The 20,364-nt window shown below is 41.6% G+C and overlaps 1 protein-coding gene across 1 annotated transcript in view; it reads right to left on the bottom strand.

Annotated features, from left to right (window-relative positions):
- Positions 1 to 8,715: 8,715 nt before the first annotated feature.
- The window catches only part of bnc2 (basonuclin zinc finger protein 2), a gene marked incomplete in the record, with an annotated part of 164,597 nt that continues 152,948 nt past the window's right edge, over positions 8,716 to 20,364 (bottom strand). The window contains 1 exon segment of the mRNA XM_032535139.1: positions 8,716 to 13,818. Within this exon segment, the coding sequence (XP_032391030.1) occupies positions 12,999 to 13,818 (820 nt within the window).

Below are 20,364 nucleotides of genomic sequence, written 5' to 3'. Positions count from 1 at the left end.
GTTGTGGTCATAGTCGTGAGGTGAAATTAAATTTGACAGAGCTGTAGTTATCTTACCATGTAGACCTACTGTATTTTATACTATAGGCAACATGATCAAATTCTGTGCTGCCTAATACAACAGTCAGTCTGCATTCAATTGGTAAGTTTACCACAAACTAATAGGATGTGGATATGTTACCTTGAGACGTGGGGTTTTTGGAGAAGAAAGTGCACACCGCAATCTTGTCTCTGTCAGATTTCCCAAGCTTAGGTTTCAGACACACACTTCAAAGTTCCTCTAATGAGTGGAAAAACATTGCCGGCTCCTGCACGACATTAAAGAGTGCCATTTTTTGTGTGTGTTGTTAGTGCATTATATTTCACAAGCTTTCCCTTCCAAATGTTAGCAACTCATTTTCACCTCCAGCACAAACAAACAGTGAAGTATTACCCATTGTAGCCAGTATCAAAGGCAGCATTTGTTAGCAATAAAATGCTGGTTTGAAATAGCTCCAACACAGATTTTTGTGCTCAGACACTGGCCAACATTTTTTATGCCATAGAAATCAAAAAGGGGAGAGATGGCTGGAAGAAAGAAGGCAATATATAAAGTGTGTAAAGGAACTGCCAGACAAACTACACATTGCATACTTCAGTTTTATTTAATTGCTCAATAGCAAAGGCTTTTTTCTCACTGCTGTCATCTTTTCAGTTATTTTTTTTCCCATTTTGATTGGCACTGTGTTGTTTGGAGAACTTGGCCCCTATTAAAAGCATATCGAATTTGGGACGTGCTTTCCAGCCTCCGTAACAGATATGGAGAATCGATAACAGCATTACAAGGCTGTGACAGAATGGCCCCCACCCTCCTCTCCTATCCTAAAAGGATGACCGTGTGACAATGGGTCTCGCTCACGCTCCTGAGATCCTATCCAGGACAGATCACATTATCTGTAGGGTCAGTCATTAACCCTTTAGTGACACTATGTGGACTGAGAATGTACCTTAAACAGATCCAGCCAGTGCATGTTTAAATACACCAAGATCTGGATGCACTGTGAGTGCTGTGTTTCTGTTACAAGCTATTTTGACAGCAAGTTTCTGGCCCCATCGGTATCTGTTACTCCACGGTCTCAGTCGCCTGAGCCGCATTTAGCTCCCTCAGCATCAGTACCAATTCCATTTAGGGGTAAAAATGTTAAAATTTTTCCTTGACTCACTCCCAGGTGGTGTTTGCGAGAGAGAGAGAGAGAGAGAGAGAGAGAGAGAATAATTCAGGGAGACATACAGAGAGACAGAGAGGATAAAAAATGAGTTTGTTCAGGTTCAAGATGCATTGTGTCTGTTGGCAGCTTGTTGGGCCAACATTGTTTGACGTTCTACCCCTAGTGCGTTTGTGAGCCTTTGAGGGCTTTATGGCTTGGTGTGACTCTGCCGCCAATAGGTTCCAGATGCCGCCGGTGTGGGAACCGGGGAGTGGAGCGAGAGGGGAGACAGGGAAGAAGCATAACCAGGTGTGACCCATTGCAATCTGGGATGTTCTCCATGGATATTCAGACTAATATGCATGTGTGCGCGTGTGTTGAAGAAACGGTGGGATGCAATGTGTTCTCAATCTGACACTGGACCGACAAACGGACAGGTCCACAGACTTTTGGGCACACAAAAACACTTATACTTTTATGCACAATCTTTTTTGTTAACTGCATATTTCTTCACTCCTGCAAGTAGCCCCTGCACCCAGCCTCTGCCAAGGCACGGAGTTCATGGTTTGCGTCGCCTTGTTCAGCACATTTGCTGCTGGCATTAGTGAGGTCCAACATATGGCAGCACTCTGAGCCTTCAAGCCCAGCGTTGGGGCTCTGAACAGAACCTGCCAGCTCCTCAGTGGCCTACTGTAGGGGAAAATTGTCAGCAGGACCATTTAAGGTCCCAAACCACAAGCACTGATAAATGTCTGCATTTCTCGATGTAATTACCTTCAATCCGGTGTCCCTTTTCCAAGAGGCCAGGAAGGAAACAACAGAGCTCAGAACAGCAACAAAGCTTAACTGGTAAAAAGATGGGGGTGGGAAGAGGTAGAAAGCGGTAGAGCTGAGTTCAGCCAATGTGTTTTTCATTAAGAAAAGGTAAAATACGCTAGAGGATTGCATTAGCAAAGGTCTACAGCAACGGTGGACAGCGTAAGTTGAATGTCAGTTGTCTAAGTTAATTGCAGGTTTTTGCATTTTATTGTTTAGTCAAGGTGATGATCACAACGTATGGACCTCACATTACCAGTGAAACAATATCCCTTCTAAATATAAATAACAAAATAGCACATTTTATATAAGAGTTCTACAGTTTTGACTGGGTTCAAGCAGGTAGATAGACTGTCTGTCTGTTTATGCCATGTGTTATGTGGCTATAGAGATCAATGCAGCGCTATAGAGATGGACAAGGGTGACGCGTTAATGGCCCATCATTTCATTTGACGTCCGGTGATAGTCCCCCTAAAGTGTCTGGCTGTGCCAGGGTTAACTCACATGACTGATCAGCTGTTTCTGCTGTCGACGTCTTCCCGGACAGTCCCATAACGTGTTTTCATCTCCAGGCCGCATGAAACATGGCCAACACAGGCGGCCATTAAAGAACAACTTGCCCAATTGAACCAAATTCCTGAAGACCTCTCTCTTAGATGACCGTTGCAACTTGTTTTGTTTCCGACTTGTTAGCAGCCACTGATCTGTTTACTGGCTGACTACATCCATGGGTAGCACCAATTTCTGACAAAACTAAACTGTAGCCTAGTTTATTTGCTCCAAGCCAGTTGATGGAAATTTTATTTCTTTGTTGCAACATTTCAAAAGTTTGCCTAAAATGTTCTTGATCGTTAAATGAAAGCAGGGCTAGTTGATTTCTGAGGAGAAGCGAGAAGTGGATGATTTTGTACATGCACATGGGTAGATTAAGATGAGAGCTAAACAATCTGTGTTGTTTGACATTTTCGACATATTGACATCATTATTGCTTTTATAGGTATATGTGTTAACTTTTGTTATTAAAAGTTGTTTGGTTTTACAAAAATAAGCTAGTTGCAGTAGTAAAAGTGGTGCACAAGCATGTCCCAGAAAAATGAAACACCACCCTTGTGGGGTTAAACATTACTATTGCATCACATAATAAAAAGAGCTCTGCACCAGTTTCTTACCTTTGTCAAATTTGTGTACCAAAGTTAATTTAAAAACGTATTTGCACTTTATTGTTTTATTGCACACAGAAGTGTTCTTGCTCTGATTTTATTTTTAATTTTGGATTTAAATAAATTTAAATTTGGAGTTTTTTTGTTTTTTTTCTTCTGAGGCAAAATGCTAAACCATGTTTACTATACAATGATGGAATAACAACAATAACAAATCAATCTCATGAGCCTTCAGTCATATGCGTTTTGAAATAGCTGCAGTACGCTATCTAAAGAAAAACCTTTAGTATATAAGGCTTTTTATAGCAAAAAAAGTACCTGCCACTGTTCTTACATGGCTGCTACTGTTGTCGATAAGCCCTTCCTCTTCAATCCATCTTGTTCAAAATAAACACAAGCCACCCCCCACCTGTGTCTGACTTAGAGGGGTGAGGGCCCGTTAACCTGCTCACACAGGCCACCGGCTCGGGCTGCCAATTCCCCGCCTCTCTGTTTAGATTATTTCCACGGAGGCGGGTGACTCTCTTGTGTCACAGATAAGAGCGCAGTAGGGTGGTGGCAATAGGGTCAAACCACAAGGGGAATAAAACTCAGGAAAACACTGGAAAAAAAAAAATAGTTATCCCCTGGAAAAAGTACTTTTTGCCCCTAAACTTCTTCACCGTGGCGCAAGGCTATTACACTGATAGAAATTCTTCTCCCTCCTCTGCAGTCTGGCCCTGAGTACGCAAGGGGCCAGAGTCTTAGCCACATCTCGAGCTAATTTACAAAGATCCCGAATTATTCTCTTATCTTGGGCTTTAAAGGTTGTAAGGTTGATTAACAAGGTTCTGTCCTGTTTATCAGTTTGGGGCTGTGTGTGGAAAATAGCCTGCGATAAGTGCACAGACCATTAAACATTCTATTTCCCCTAATATTTGTCGGCAACCATCTGCTTAACTGATCTCCCTTCACTTTAATTAAAAGGGATTCCCGTCTTGTTGGGGTCATTATGTGCTGGCGGACGCCAGGAGAGGGGTTTGTGATGAGTTCAGCGTTCCCTCTGTCCCTGGGTTGCCAGAGGGCTTTTTTCATCCTCCCTTCCACCCTCTTCTGAGTTAACCCCTTCCTGTCCTGCTGCACTTCCACCTTGTTATTTAGCAGGTGAAGCAAACTAAAGAGTCCAACAATTCTTAAAGAGATCCAGTGTGTGCTGGTGCAAACTTTTCTCTTCACTGGGGCAGTGTATAGATATTCACACTATCTCCCTCAACTCCGGGGCATGAGACTCTGGCTGTAATGGTTTGATTTGCCCAACACTAGTTGGATCGATGCGGCTGTTTACAGTTTCTCCCTCTCTCATCCCTTTTGTCTTTTTTCTAATTTAGTGTTCCCAAACCATGGACAGGGGTCTGAGTCTGTCTGCTGTGCTTGCATCTTCGCCCTCCTCCCCACTCTCCATCACTGTCCATTGATGTTTTTCCCCTCTCTTTCTTTTCTCCTCTTCCTCTCTCCTTCCTTGGTTGGTCTTGGAAAAAGAGCTGCATGCCTCCACACTTCTGGACAAGACTGATGGCTCGTCAATAGCATTAGCCAGCATTGCAGGCCTCACTGGTGTAGAACCAAATCAATAAGGCCCAGTAAAAAGTCTTACACAAGTATGCGGTCCATCCCAGCCAAGGCTCATGTTACCACAGATGAGTTTTTATAAGAATTCAGGAGTGACCATCTTTTTTATTCCTTTTAATCCCATATTTTTAAGTGGTTCTGCTCACAGTCATCCAGTCTTTTTCCAGTATAATTATGGATTGCAACCTTCAAAAAGTTGAAAGACATGTCTCTGTTAATTGTTAACCTACATTAAACATGAAAATTCAAATTTAGCAACTGTGGGATAAAGCAGTAAAATATAAAATCTTTTCTGCTCTTTCCCCCTAAATTCTGGTAACCTTCTGGTATTACCTTCCAATGATAGTGTGCAATTAGTCCTCAATGAAAATTGATTTCTGCTTTCAGTGCATCGACTGGACGGTGTGTGGCTAAATTTGCGTGAGAGTGTGTGTGAGGACATTTTTTGTAGATCAATTTAAATGTTGGAAGAAGCAAAAATCTAAAATCACATTTAACAATTTGATATATAGTTTGCCTACAGAATTATGGGACTGACAATTCACTGACAGTTGCATGCCGAAACACATACTGTACTTAATGAACCTTGAGAGATCCACACAGTGTAGTATAGCAGAGTGGTGCAACACTGTCTGGTTGATATTACTGTGCTCACTGCTTCATATGTCCTTCACTGACTGATACCTACCATGGACATGGCTTATAGATTATAACAAGCTTTTCAGAAGGTAAAGTGTTGCTTAAAAACGTACTAACGATGTTTGTGTGTATGGCCTTTAGTTGCTCCTGCTGGTAGATGGCTCTTCCTCGCCATGCCTCTTTAAAGAGTTCATTGCTGCTAAATTGGCAGCTCAATGTCTTCCTTTCTGCAGTTTCTTTGTTCCACAGTTCCACACCTTAAAAGCTCTAACTTGCATTAGAAATCACATAGACAATGAAAGACTAAAACATTATGCCATATTATATTTTTGATTTTAGAGACGTTCCTCATTTGAAAATAGAGTGTAATGCCAAAACAGTATCACTCTTTAGATCCTACGTCTGAAATGGATAGTGAGTATGTTGTCTTTAGCTCAGAGGCGTAGCACAACATTGTAGGCTGTGTAGAAAGGCATTTTCTATGGGCCCCTCTCCGCATCCACAGCTATTCATTCTAGCATCTTTTAGGGCCCTCCTCACATGCTGGGTATTCAGTCCCCTTTTCCCCCCCAGTCTGACGCCCCTGCTTTAGCTAGCTAACAACATTACACTAGCTAATAACTGTCAGTAGCTGATTTTGCACAACGGCAGAGTTTTTGCCTGTGCAGGTTTCTCATAATAATGATTTACTTTAGCAAAATAGATACTCAGTTTGACTATATCTACACACTATAAGTTTAATTGTAGTGTTATAGGGTGGCGTGTTTTGACGTTGTCCAAGTAGTTAACACTCTTACAGCTTGATTTTTTTTTTGAACGTTTGCTTGTTGACTTTTATTTGAATTTTTAAGATAACCTCTGTAAGACGTAGCCATGTCTCAGTCGCTTGAGTTTCACTGCTGTTTGTGGCTGGAAAAGAGAGCTGTGTCCTATTTATTTGTCCTTTATACTAAGCTTGGCCGTAAATGTGAAGGTGAATGTGAGGTAGTGATTTGTCTTTTTTCTTTGTAGGGTACTGGTCTACACAGGTTTACAGTGCTCGAATAACCAAAGTCAACCAGTTGTATCAAAAACCTATTTCTGTGACATAACATTTAAACTTAGCCTATCATTGACAGACGTGGACTTCACTGGACTGCCTCCAAGGTTAGACAGACCGATGGACTGATGGACATCTTTGCCCCCCACCCCCCTCCCCCCTCCCAGTTCAGACACGACAGAGCTCGCCCTGGCTCTCTCTCTCTTTCTCTCTCTCTCTCTCTCTCTCTCTCTCTGTCCGTTCGTCTGTGCATGTTTTCTGACACAGCAATGAGCTCTGCTTCTCAAAGGTCAGCCGAGGGCCAGCGTGTTTGTCAGGCCAATCGATGACCTGCCGCCATCAGAAACACGCTCAGTTATGTTGCGGGGAGGTCAGCCTTGTGGCAGACAGCGCCCACCTCCTCCCTGGTCGGAGTGTGTGTTTTTAAAATGGGTGGCTGAGGATATCTGAAAAGTCAGGGGGAGTATCTTTTACTAACCCTGCATATTTAATCAATACCATCCAGCTCTTTTCTGAAGTGTGTGTGTATGTGTGTGTGTTGTGGATTTACCAGCAGTGACAGGGGATCAAGGAACTAGCGTGTGACAAAGAGGAATGGTGTCTAATTCAAGGTCAATACGGCCGGTGTCACTCCTTTACTTTAACTGAGGGGAGGGAGGAGGCATTATGTTCCTGTTTGTTACCAGAGCAAACATGACATCCCGGCTGGAGTTCATATCAATTTGTAATTTGACCCCCAGTCGCAGCAAATGATGTCAGCACAGGTCGCTTTTCCAAAATGACCCTGCATTTGTCCAATGACATTGTCAATTTCTGTCTTCAGTGTCACTTTGATGTTTTATTGTTAAGCCAATTTTTTCTCTTTGACTGATGCTAATATTCATAGATTTTAATATTTTTGTATATGATGTGGAGTCATACATGAGCATATAGATGGTTTTCTTTACTTTTTTTTTAACAATGTTTTTTTTTTGCCTTTATTTTTCATAGTAGAGATGAAGACATGAAAAGGGAATGACATGCAGCAAAGGGCAATAGGTCGGAGTTGAACCCGCGGTCGCTGCATCGAGGAGTAAACCTCTGTATATGTGCATCTGCTCTACCAACTGTGCTAACCCGGCCACTATTGATGCTTTTTTAGCACTGGAAGATTACATACAGGGAAGGAAATTACCATTATCATTACTTGTTTTCTGCAAATTCTATGCTTTTTCTTATTATTATCATTCTAAAAAATGAAGCCAGTTTGAAGTACATTTAGAATATATTTTTCCCAAAACATAGTTCCTTCACAAGGGCATTTAATTTAATTTGAGCATATAATCAGACACAGCTGCTGTATGTCCTTTGTTTCCCTCCTTCAGTGACCATCTTACTAATTTGCTAGGACCAGCAGCACCTTCTCCTCATGCCAGTATGTCTTTTAATAACTCTATTAATCTTATCGTCTACTAATTGGTCAAGATAGCCTTTTCCCTAGTGATTTTTTATCATAGAGCAATTAAGAACCCAGTAAAAACCTGCTGAAATCACAGGGTCTTGTTAAAATGGCTTGATTGACACAGTGTTTTGTGGATCTGTAATTTCCTTCTACATTATTGTATAAAGAAGGGTGTCTTTTCAAGCTACTTTACTTTCATTAAATAACACAATTTTAATAAAATTGCTATGACAAAATGCCAGTGACTGATAAATCTTTAATATAAAAATTGTACAAGAATTCTGATACAAATTACAAGAGGTATTTGGACAAAATATGAATAAAATTCCATTTACATCCCAAAACCCTTATGCATTTTATGCAAAAACCATAGACAGTTATGATACAAAAACAAATACAAGAAAGGCAAAAAGAAAAGAAAGAAAAGAAAGAAACAAGAGTCTTTTAGAAAGAGGACCATTTCTTCCTCCTGTCTGCAAATGGGAAACACCTGTTTAGGGAACATACAGTGTTCATGAGGCTTTCAAATCACCATTTTGACACCAAAGTGACGCAAGCTCCTTTGCTCTGTTTGTTCTTTGCAGTGCGACGATGTAGCCATGCAACGCTGTCGAGTGCCAGTGCCATAACATGGGCTTTTAAAGACATAAATGCATTGGAGACACAAAAACAGTGTGGAAAAAAACCTCTAAATTCACCAGGTCTTCAAGCTTATTTACACTTTAAGACTATAACATATAATTGGCACAATGGAAAACATCATATGAATTAATTCTCGACATTTCACAGGTTCCAGTTCAAATTAATGAGGGTATAACGAGAGTAGTTTTTTTTTTTTAAAGAATATAACTTGAGACTGAAGCATCTATACAAAAATGTGTGTATTTGTCTTCCATCTGCCTATTTATTACGATGTCCTATCAAATACTTTAATCCCACTTTGTTACATGACTAATAACTGGACAGTTACGCATGCAGTGTCACCGCTCATCTTCTCCGCTTACACCTATTGTGCTCACTCTGTGACGTGAACAAAACGGACAGCGATTAACAGGTCAGCCGCTTTAGCCGTTTGCCATCTACTTCTCCCTCTGTGTGCTATGTAGAATTACAGAATAACTGATGCTTGACGCTCCTCTAATCAAATATTAAAGATTCACTTCAGTGGTCTGGGCCAATCGGGCGCTCTAAGTGAGGTGTTCCCGCGGATCCACAGCCCCGGTCACTAGGTAGCAGGATGCACCTGGGTCCATGTGGTTGGAGAAGTAAGAAAGACAAAGATTGGATTGGGGGCTCTCTCAGAGGAGAGGGGGAAATTGGTGGTCATTTCTCAGAGGAGAGAAGAGTGTAGGGGAGAGGGGTGTAAATTTGAAGGCTGGCTCGATCGCTCCCCAGCAGGCAATCTAGAAGAAGCTGGCAAAGACTCCTGGGGAGTCCTGGCCCTGCTGCTCTCTTGCTCTCTCCTCTCCCTGTGTTCCTCTCTTTCTCCCCTGCCTTGTTAAGTGACTGCCGCAAGGCTCCAGCCAGACCACTTTCTAAACCCAATCCCTTTTCACCATCTCTGCCCTCTCTCTCTTGCCATCTGTCTCCCTGGCTATGCTGGACTTTGCATGTTTTCTCAGATCTGGTTCAAGCCTCTGAGCTGGCATGACCAGCATCATGCAGGACTCAGAAGGAGCCCGTAGGAGGTGGGAGAATTGTGTTGTAAGAAAATCTCTTCTATGATATTCAGTTTTCTTCCAGGCACACGCATGTACACAGATAGAGGTCATGCACTGCAGCTGCTACTTGAGAAATGGACAGCAAGGAACAAGGCATGAATAGTGTGGTGGAGTCTGGAACTAAAACTGAGAGAATGTGTTTTCTCAGATGAAGAAGGGCATGGCTTTCTTAATTCTAGAGAGTTCAAATCCATCTGTGAGCTTGCTGGACTTTTTAATATATTTTCTTCATTAAACAGTGTCCTTTTAAGGTTAAATGCCATAAAAGTATTAGAAAATGAAAAAAAGTGGTAATGAAATGCTACTACTTATAGGAGCTTTGAGCTTTCCATGCCTGACTCAGTGCTAGCTCACACCATCCTCCATAACAGAGTATTAGCTTTCTATGTAGTGGCATCAGCTATACTGTTAATGCTAGATGGAGGGTTTTGTTTCCTGTGGTGAGAATACACTCTAAATGTGTCCTCTATCACTGGTGGTTAACAAGTCATGTAGTTCTTGTCATCTTTCTGGCCTGTAAGTAGGAAGCACATGCAAGTGTGCGTCACTGTCCTCTGTGTGTGTGCATGTGTTTGTATGGTTGTGTGTTAGAGAGACAGCTGTCAGCAGGGTTCCTGGAGTAGCACTTTTTTATTTCTGCCAGAGCGAGGGCTAGGGGGATTGAATGAGTGAATGAGGCAGCGAGCGCCTCAGTGAAACCCACTCCTGGGAGAAGGCAGGGGTTCCTGTACTCAGTTTTCCCTTCACTTGGGATAAACAGGCAATTACCCATCCCTTTTTCCTATGCCATGGCCGTCCGGTGAACTTAAGCATACACTATTAGTGTGTGTCCCTCTAGGACTTGCGCTATGGGGTGTGGAGGTGGTGAGTGGCGGGTTGAAGAAATGGGTAAGGCGGCTGTTAAATGACTGCGCTCTGACAGACGAAGAGAAAAACAGAATGAGAGAAAAGAGTTGAATTGAATTATCAGCGACCCTGAATAAGAATAAGCACACACAGAAAATGAATAGATTAATTGAATTCAACTCAATCGAACGGGTGAAATTGAATTGTTCGGCGTACACAATCGCTGTCCTTTTTTTCTCTTTCTGTCAGTGTCATAGTCTTGTCAGCAACCTTGGAGTCTGGCAGTGTAACGAAGTGACAAGTGAGTTATTAGACAGAAGAAGCTGGAATGGCAGGGACGCCTCCAGGTAACGGAGAAGCAGCACATTTTTAATGATCACTGCTGTCATCCTTTCCTCCCTAGTCAGCCTTCCACCTCCGCAACCTTTCCATCAGCCTCAGCTCTCTGTCTTGCTCTCTTTATCTCTGAGAAGAGAAGACTGAAAACTGCATGTGTCATATAGGTGGAGTCTTTAAAAAAAGACATGAAATATTTCACTAGAATAGGTCATGTCTATATTGCAAAATGGCTTAAGTATGAAACAAATTGAACTCAACACTGTTATGGATGTAAGGTGTTGTGAATACTCTACAGCACACTACATAACACTGCATATTTTTCCCTCTGTGTAGCACCAGTCAAGTAAGAGAAGATCTCCTTGTATAGTAACACATGGCATTGCTAATACATTGATAAACAAGTCAAACTGAGGAACAATCTCTATTTTTTGTCTTTTTACAAAAAATATTCTTATACTGGACAAAAACATATCCATGAAGATATATCACCCACCAATAAATACCCCTTCCCATGGCTACTTTGCCCAGTTACTGGAAATAGTTGTACCGTAAGACAGTCATGGACATGTAAAAAATGGCTGCAGACAACAGCCATGAAAATGGCAACATTTTTCATAGAGTACATTTGTAGCTGACACTCAGCAATGGAAACCGATACCAAAAATATCACAGCAAAAGATTTAAGACTCAAGTGCATCATATTAATCCAATGGGGCATGGTTTAAGTACATACTGCCACACTAAAGAAACTCTTCTTAAGCAAACAATTCTGTTTTGTTTTGATCACAGTTGAATGACTATTTCCATCTTTTTTCTCTCTTTTTTCAAATCTATTGGGACAGTTATATTATATTAAGATGCCTTTTGTAAGAAAAGCCATGAGTTCTTGATAACTTTGTTTGACAATGTCACAATAATGTCATGCTTTATACAGATGACCCCGCTGAACCTCTGAAGTAATTATCGTTAAAAAAATTAACAAAGTAAGAAAGAGGAGAGACTTTATCAATACTTAACTCCTATGTGTTTGTCTAACAGCAGTTTCTATTCAGTCACACTTGGATTGGTTGTGAGGCAAGACACTTTGGAAACACTTTCTGAATACGTTGTTTAGTGATGGAGAAGATCTCAGGTTTGATTCTGGGTGGTGAGACGTTTTCTGCTGTGAAACTGTTTGAAACTGAGCACGTGCAAAAAGAAACTGGCACAAGTACAGTATGTTGAAGGTATTATCATTTACCTTGGCACTGTAGCCATCAATGACCCCAAACAACATTTAAACTCACCATTGCAAAAGTCCTCATAATAATATTACACATCCCCTTGTATAGATGCAAAGTGCAAAAACTGAACTGGTATACTAAAGCTCATAAACATAACAGACGAAAAACTAAACAAAAAAAACCCAATAGAAATACAGATAATGATATCAGTGTAGGAGCCTAAAAAAGCATGCCGGCAACCTCTGAATATCTAACAAGTAGATAAAACAAGTCACATGATATTCTTTTTTTTCCCTAGGACTTAGTTTAAAACGTGTCTTTGAGGCTAACATAAATGAGTCAAACTAGTAAGATGCTACCTCTTTCTTGCCTATAGCTGGAAGTATTGTACTGGACTGTAACATAAAACCATAACGAGAGAGAAAAAAGAAGCAAACAACCATCAACACAACTCTTTTACACCAAAAGCCTCTTGGAACATTATTTACAAATGAAGCTGTCATGCTTTTGTTAGGGGTTCATTTAAAAGCTATCATTACACAAATACAACAAGAAGATTTTCTTTTTTTTTTCTCAATACTATCATTTCTGCAGGCAAAGTCACAAATAAGAGTTTGAATAGATTCTTTGGAGACGGACAAAAACAAAGCAGGGAGAGGTCTCAAAGTAAGGATGGAGGGGCTTATGGAAAAAAACTGTTATAAAGCAAACTCCATGCGCAAGAGCGCCATCCTGTTCTTCCAAAGAAGGAAGAGTCAAAGGTCACAATAATAAACTGTATTTAGAGTTGATGAATTTTATAGAGGGTTATAGAAATGTCTTGCAATGACTTTCAGAGGACGGGCAGGAGGCATACAGGCATTTAGCTTGTATTTGATGGCCCTCGGCCGGGATTAAAAGATAATTTCAGGAGGAATAAGGATGAGGAATGAAGGGAGGAGCGGGCCGACGGACAGCAGGGTAGAATAGCAAGTCATTATTTAGTCTATTATTGTAGAGAAGGGCATGTTTTTATGGAGGTTGGGGTTCTGAGAGTGTCGATTACGGCTGCGCACAGAGCTGAACACCATGTTGCAACCGGGGATTTTGCACTTGTGCATCTCACGCAGGTGCACAGTCTTGTAGTGCACACGCAGGGTTCCTTTGTTGCTGTACATTTTATGGCAGATGTTGCAGAGGATCCCACTGTTGCCACCATTACTGCCCCCAGTGGGCGAAAAGAGGAATGGTGAGGAGGAAGGTTCCAAACCCTCACCAGGTCCTTCCCCTCTTAGTTCTCCAGTTTCATCCCGATGCCTTCTTTCAGCCCGCCCCTCGGCATGCTGGGAGCAGTCCTCCCCCTCACTGTTGCCCTCCTCCTCATTCTCTTCTCCCTCCTCCTCCAGATCATCCAATAGGATGCCTTCATCGCTGCCCTCGTCTGACTCATGTGAGGAGTGGACACTGCTGCTGGATTGTATACTGGATGTGGTGCTCAGGTCCAACACCATGTAGTCGTCTGGCTGGGCCCGGGAGAAGCCGTTAGTGTGGTGGTTTTTAAGGTTATGGTTGAGTGGGTGGTGGGGATACTCACTGCTCATGGGGGAATGGGCATTGTGGTTCATGCCAGCGGGCCGGAGGCTAGCGCCTCCGATGCCCATCCCAGCATATCGGTCCAAGTCCATGTGGTGCCCAGCGTAGATCTTTGCCAGTAACTCGGCTCGCAGGTCCTTGGGCAGTGGCGGGAGTTGGGGGTCCAGGACAATGTCGTCCAGCTCTTTGGTCAGCAGTTTGCGGTGCAGGTTGATGTTGGAGCTGTGCCTGTGGGGAGACAGTCATAGTTGTAAATCTGAAGGCTGCCAGTGTATGAGTAATGTAGATTTCCCCTCAAATACGAAATAGCCACAGTTTAAAAATACATGTATTTGTACATACAAAAATGTGTATATATATATATTACATATTGTCAACTTATCTTATTTTTATGAAATGGCACCAGGCTACACACATTCAATACCTAATAACCACTACATATGTAATTATTGTTATCAGTCAAGACACATAGACGGTCACATAGAAACAGAAATTCATCCTGTAGCTCTCCTCAGAAAAGTGCTCTAAGATCGCACAGAGAGAGAGAGCATTCTGCTAATGTTTACCGCTGTCAGCATGTCTGCACTGCACAGCCCTCAAATCCAATAGACTCTGACTCAATTAAATACTCCACCATATCGAATGGGAGTTTATCAATTGATTCGAGCTGTGGTAATGTGATAATCGAGGGGAACTGGATAGCATATTAGCACTAGACCCTGACAGCATTATCGCATTCGTTCCCTATTGAAGGTGGCTTAATCGAGCACCTCAATGAACATGTCTTTATGTAGCCCTGGATTTAATTAAGATGAGCATTTTTTTCCCAAACACAAGGCAAACTGTATTGCACAGTGTGCTACAACTGATGAATGAAACTAAGTAACAAGTGCCATGCTTAAGCCAAGATACCATTAGTGAGAATTACAGTTAGCACACAAAGCCATGCTACAGGATGCAAAGTGAAATGGGCTTCAAAAAACTAACTCAATAATTTTTCACTTTAATTTCACTGTTGTCAAGTCAGACTAAAATAAGGGGTCCCACTGCACACATGTCACAATAAAACTGCATAACACAGAAAAGAAACTTAAGCAACTAATGACCGGCGTCAGAGATGACATACACAAGGCCCATTCCTTTTATATCAGGTCAGCACTTACATGAAATAAGAAAAAAATAATATGCAAACACTCTGTGCCTTTAATGTGAGGGGTTTCCATGCAGGGAGGGCATGTGTGTGAAACAAAACAAAAAAGAAGAAAAGAAAACGGTCATCCTTGGCAGGGTAAAAATTGAGTCACAATGGATAGTAGAGCTTACCAGCAGTGGCAGGGTTGATGCAGTCAAAAAGGGTCCCTTTCCTTTAATTATTTACTTCCCTATCCGACATTGTCCTGCAAGAGGTAGAAATACATTCATTGGAGGGACCCTTTTCTGTAAACCAGGCAACCAGGAGCATGTCCACTCAAGCATCGTCAGCGTTGAGGAGAGAGAGCGTGGCAAATCGATCGGCTTTGGCTGTCACTGCATGTGTGCGTGTTGGCTTGTGCTTTTGTCTGTTTGTGTGTGTGTATGTTCGAAAAACGGAAAATATACTACTTCCATAAAGAGGGACTTTGATCAAAATTACTATATAAATCCTTTCTTCTTTGTTATCCTTTTATAGTACAGTTGCACCCATATGGTGTTGGCTTATGGCTAAAACATGTGTGTCATGGCTCAATGTCTGTGGTGCTGTACAGTTTCCCCTGTCTAGTCAAACTAGTCTGTGAGGGGCCGAAGTGTATTAAAACAGTCTTAAATATGCCGTGATCAGTATATGAAGAAAGGAGCACAATTTCTGTCGGGCTACCAAGCAGTCTTTGACAGGAAGAGGGGCCACAGATTTGCTCAGTTAAACCTGAAGCTCAGGATGCTGTTGATGATGCTCAGGTAGGCAGGTCCTTTGCAACATGTCTCCATCTCTATAACAACACCTTATCACTGCTAATAAGCTCTAAGTTAACCATGGCTATCTCAGTTTTAGATATTAATGTCAGACATGCTAAATATCATGCAGTAAGTAGTCTGCGCTATAGCTACAGTATCCATTTGAAATACTCAGAAATGCACACCACATGTTAAATATTACAACAATTTCTAATTAAAAATGATTTACATTTACTTCAATCTGCTAATCTATTGTACAGATATATGAAAATAAAAAATGGAAGGAAAAAGTCACTTTATGATATATCATTTGTAACCATTTGAAAATGATTCAATCATGAGATACAGAGAAGAAAAAGAGCCCAGTTTAAGATCATTTGCCTGAACATTATTTTACTCCTGTGTTGGCAATGCCTCCTTGCCCTAAATAATCAAAATAAGTCAGCTGAATCCACACACAGTGGGCATAATGCACTTATCCATTCATTTATCAGATTTAGACTTTCTGCCCCATTTCCCACTCCACTTCACCTCCATCACTCCACTTCAGTACACTCTATCGTTCCTCCCCCAAACCCAACTCCTTAGCCAGCCCCTCCCGCTCCATCTCTACCTCCCTGTTTGATAGTAATGTGGCAAGCAAACCAATTTGACACTCTCATCTCTGCCCAAAAGATGGGGGAGGCCTCCAGAGAGCCCATTTTTGACTGTGCAGAGGAGGTAGAGCGAGTGTGTGCCTGTCCCAACTGGCGTTAATCATCTTTAGGTTCATCTGATGGCCCTGGCCCTTGTTTTTGTGTCAGTGTGTATGTGAATATGTGTGTATGTTGTCTAAATGCTCATAATGTGTAAATGAGATGGAAAGCTGAGTGGTGTTAAACTGACTGACTGACTGGTGTGTTATGAGGTTTTAGGTGTAAGTGGGAGGACAAGAGTTTTAGTAACATTTATCACTCTCTGTCATCTGTTGTATCTGCTTTGCATTGTTTCAGTTTGCTTAACAGCACAGACCACAAACAATGAGAAGCCTCAAACAAATTACTGCATAGACATTAAAAATGCATTAAATATCACACAGAAAACTTTTCCATGTACTAGAATTAAATTGATAACAGCGTACTTGCATGGGCGTCTATATGTCATTAATCAAAGAATTTAAAAAATCTTCTTATTTGCTTCAAAATACTGTACATCACAAGGAAACTCAATGATAAATTATTGTGACAAGATATTTTTTTTCTGTATTTTAATCAGCAGATATTTTGATCTGGAATGAGTTGCTTTTGCTTACATATTCTCTCTATGAGAAGCGTGCCCTTTGTTTATAAGAGACAAACAGAGAGCTAATTGTGAAGCAGCGGAGCCGGGCCCACATGCCGTGAGGGGACCAAGGGAACGGGAGGGAGACAGAGAGAGGAAGGAGAGGGGAGGAATGAGACTCTCCAACATAATTAACCTTCACTCTCCATTTGCAGTGGCCCATGTAGGGACCACGGACTGCGCGCTGCTGCACCATGGGAATGGGGAAGAGGGAGGACAACTACTTGCTGTAGCGACATAGAAGCAAGTTAAAATGTTGGATTGACTTAAAAAAGAGAAGCAATAAGACAAGTCTCGTCAACGGTTTAAAAATGATGATTAACGAAGCCAATAATTGTGATGATTAGTGGTACGCGCATCTTTCCAGCAGTTAATCATGCAGCTTCTTCAACACTTCGGCCGACGATGCTTGCTCCCTACAATAAATATGCAATCATTTACCACCGTGGAGCAGGCGGCCAAAAGGCTGGGATAAAACACCCCACCGTAAAACCACACATACACACACACACTTATGTTGGTCTCTGTTTTACGCTAAAAACACACACATTACATGCTTGCTTGAGGGCACATTAAATTATCCTTTCCTGCATTATTGCATGTGTGTATGTACAGTATGCGTGTACTAATGCTTGTGTATGTGTGTGAAATCCTACCGTCTTCTCAATAAGGCAGGGATCCAAAGTGAACAAACACTAGTGGTACTTTTTTCCGTGAAAGCACATTTACAATGTGTCCTACTCTGACAATGTCATTGGCTCTTGGTTGTTTTTCTTGGTAGATCAAATGACCTCTCCTATTTTTTCTTCTTCTCTTTGATATGGGAGCTTTTGATGCTGGTGTCTGATGGTGTGTTTACGTGCCTTTGGATTTTCACTCGGTCAATGGGCTAATCAGAAATGCGGTGGTTCTTGGACTTTCCTGTTGCTGGATGTCAACAGCTGTGTTTGGGAGGTTTTGTGAACAGGAAGCCAGGCAGGGCTGCATATTATAATACTGTTTTGGCATACATTATTCAGCTGCAAAAACAACAACAAATAATCACTAGTTTACCTTACTCTTATTCAAATTCAGTATGCCTATTATTCTAATGGATCTTTCCTATTTTTTTATGACAATTACTTTGTGTTTTAAGTAGAAAGTATTAAGTATTATATTTTCTTCATACAACCACCAGGCAGAGCTGCTAATTAATAATTTTTGCCAACACAAACAATCTAATTATGGGAAAGAATGGAGTTTGACTTATCTAATTTACTAGTATTAAACATTCTAAACATTATTTTGTGCAAATATCTTTGTTCATGTAGTTTAATCTTATCAGAGCATTATGCTCTTGTGAAAACAACTAAATTATATTCCCATTCATTGCCACCATTACACTCGAACATACTACATTATGCCATTAGAGGATTGCCCAGGGACAGAGTCAGAGAGCCCCAGGGTTCCTCAAGCTATGTACAGTAATGCCCTTCTTTCGGAAAGCGGAAAATTAATATGTCCCGTTATCAGGAATTTATCCCCTACAGAAATAGCATGTGAACAATAGTGTGCGTAGGTCTCACCCACCCAGAGCAATACTGTCCGGCCCCTGGCTCAAAGATGCTTTATGATCACAGCAGTAATTGTTCCTTCTTCCTATAACGTTATCTCTCTTGCATATGTTCTGCCACTTCATGTGTTTGAATTGTATTTACATGCTGGTGTTTCATCATGGGCAACACACACACACACACACACACACACACACACACACACACAAACCACCACACCCACACACACACACACACACCACACCACACACACACCACACACCACAACAACCCACGCCACACACACACACACACACACACACACACATCCAGGCTGACACATGAAGAGAGCAAGCATAGAAAAAGTTCATGTTGAGGTGTTGCCTTTTGGTGCCTTATGGTCTGATCCTTGAATGCTCTGTGCCTGTCTACAGCACTCTCCTCACCCCTGGCTTTGATACCAAACGCCTGGCTGCATATTTGTGAAAATGCAACCTGTTGAGTTTACAAAACTCTATGGTGCAACTCCTACCTCCCATTGGAATGTTAAATTCCCCAATAAATGTACTGTGGAGATCTCATCCTGCTATTTAAAAGTTCAGATAAGACTAGTTATAGTTTATATCCAACAGCTGTTTTATAGCAATAGGAAACTGATTGAGAGATGTATAGAAGAGCAAATTGTTTTCTCTGTTTTCCATTTGTACATATGTGCGTTTGCATCTGTGCGTGTGTGCGCATGCACGTTACACAGAAGGTCGGTCATGCCTTAGGCATCCTCTATTCCTAAAGCCGTGTCAAAAGAGGGGTGCTTACCATTGGCAGAAGCTGAGGCAATGCATGTTATAAGAACACTTCCTGTCATCTTGCTGCTCTCGGCACAGCTGTGTCAGGTGAGCAGCAGGGTTTCACCTTCACTTCAACACTACCTTGTATCCTGTTCTTCTCCCCCTGTTCCCCTCCCACATGAATTCTAATAGAGTCCCAAAATCACCTGCTCTATTTACATGCTGGTAATGAACAAACAGTGGTAGGAACAGATGCCCAGAAACAACAAAATGTAATAAAAGACTCAGGGTGAAAAAGAGCAGCGAGTTTGGGTGGAGGGAGGCAGCAGTCGTGGAGGAGATGATGTTGGAGGGGGCCAGAGCCAGTGTGTGGGTGGACAAAACACTGAGGAAAAATATAAAGCTCCCTCTAGGAAGATTTGTTTCCCAATTGGAAGCATGCAGTGTGTTGCAACTTGCCCCTTACTGAATAAAAATATAACTTGTCACGGATGTTACAAGATTTTATTTATTTTCTATTTTCTATTCCCCTTAAAGTACAGAATGAGTAAGGCTGTTATGTAGAGAAGCTGAATTCTATTGAAATGATAGTGTGAACATGAGAGTTATTTGTCACACTTGAAGTGCTTTTTAGAGAGAATTTGTGTCAAGGGCCATTTGACACAATTTCCCTGCTCGTTGTTCACATAACTGGCAAGGGAATGTGATTTTCAATGTCGCCAAACCTAAGATATAAATTTACACACAGCTGTAATTTTGATAATTATTTATTCCTCTATTAACTGTAATTGTAAGGGTAATTATTACTGTCTATGTAGGAGGTTTTGGAAATTCTACCCATTAAGCATGTCTTGATGATGGAACCTAACATTTAAAAGGGCTCCCATGATGCAAAAAAGAAGAAGTTTGTAATCTTTTAGGGAGTCTGTGCTTGCCCAGGGCACTTGTCATGTTATGTACCTGCAGCATGTGTTACGGCATCAACCAGCTGTCACTGCTGCTACAGCATAGATATTATGTGGAGTGAGTGTGTGGGACTGATATGTGCTAACAAGCCCAGGTGAGTACGGGTAGCCTCACCTCCTAATGCGCTAATAAATGCAGTGGTTTGACAAACCGCTGTCTATGTTAATATATGCACCTTCACCTCCCTGTCACAAGGTGAGGCAGGGAGGGCAGGTAAACAACACACTGCAGCTACA

This window comes from Etheostoma spectabile, chromosome 2 (assembly GCF_008692095.1).
Source record: "Etheostoma spectabile isolate EspeVRDwgs_2016 chromosome 2, UIUC_Espe_1.0, whole genome shotgun sequence".
Taxonomy (NCBI): Eukaryota; Metazoa; Chordata; class Actinopteri; order Perciformes; family Percidae; genus Etheostoma; species Etheostoma spectabile.
The sequence above is the reverse complement of the archived record's forward strand: the minus strand, read 5'-3'. Positions and strand labels throughout refer to the sequence as shown.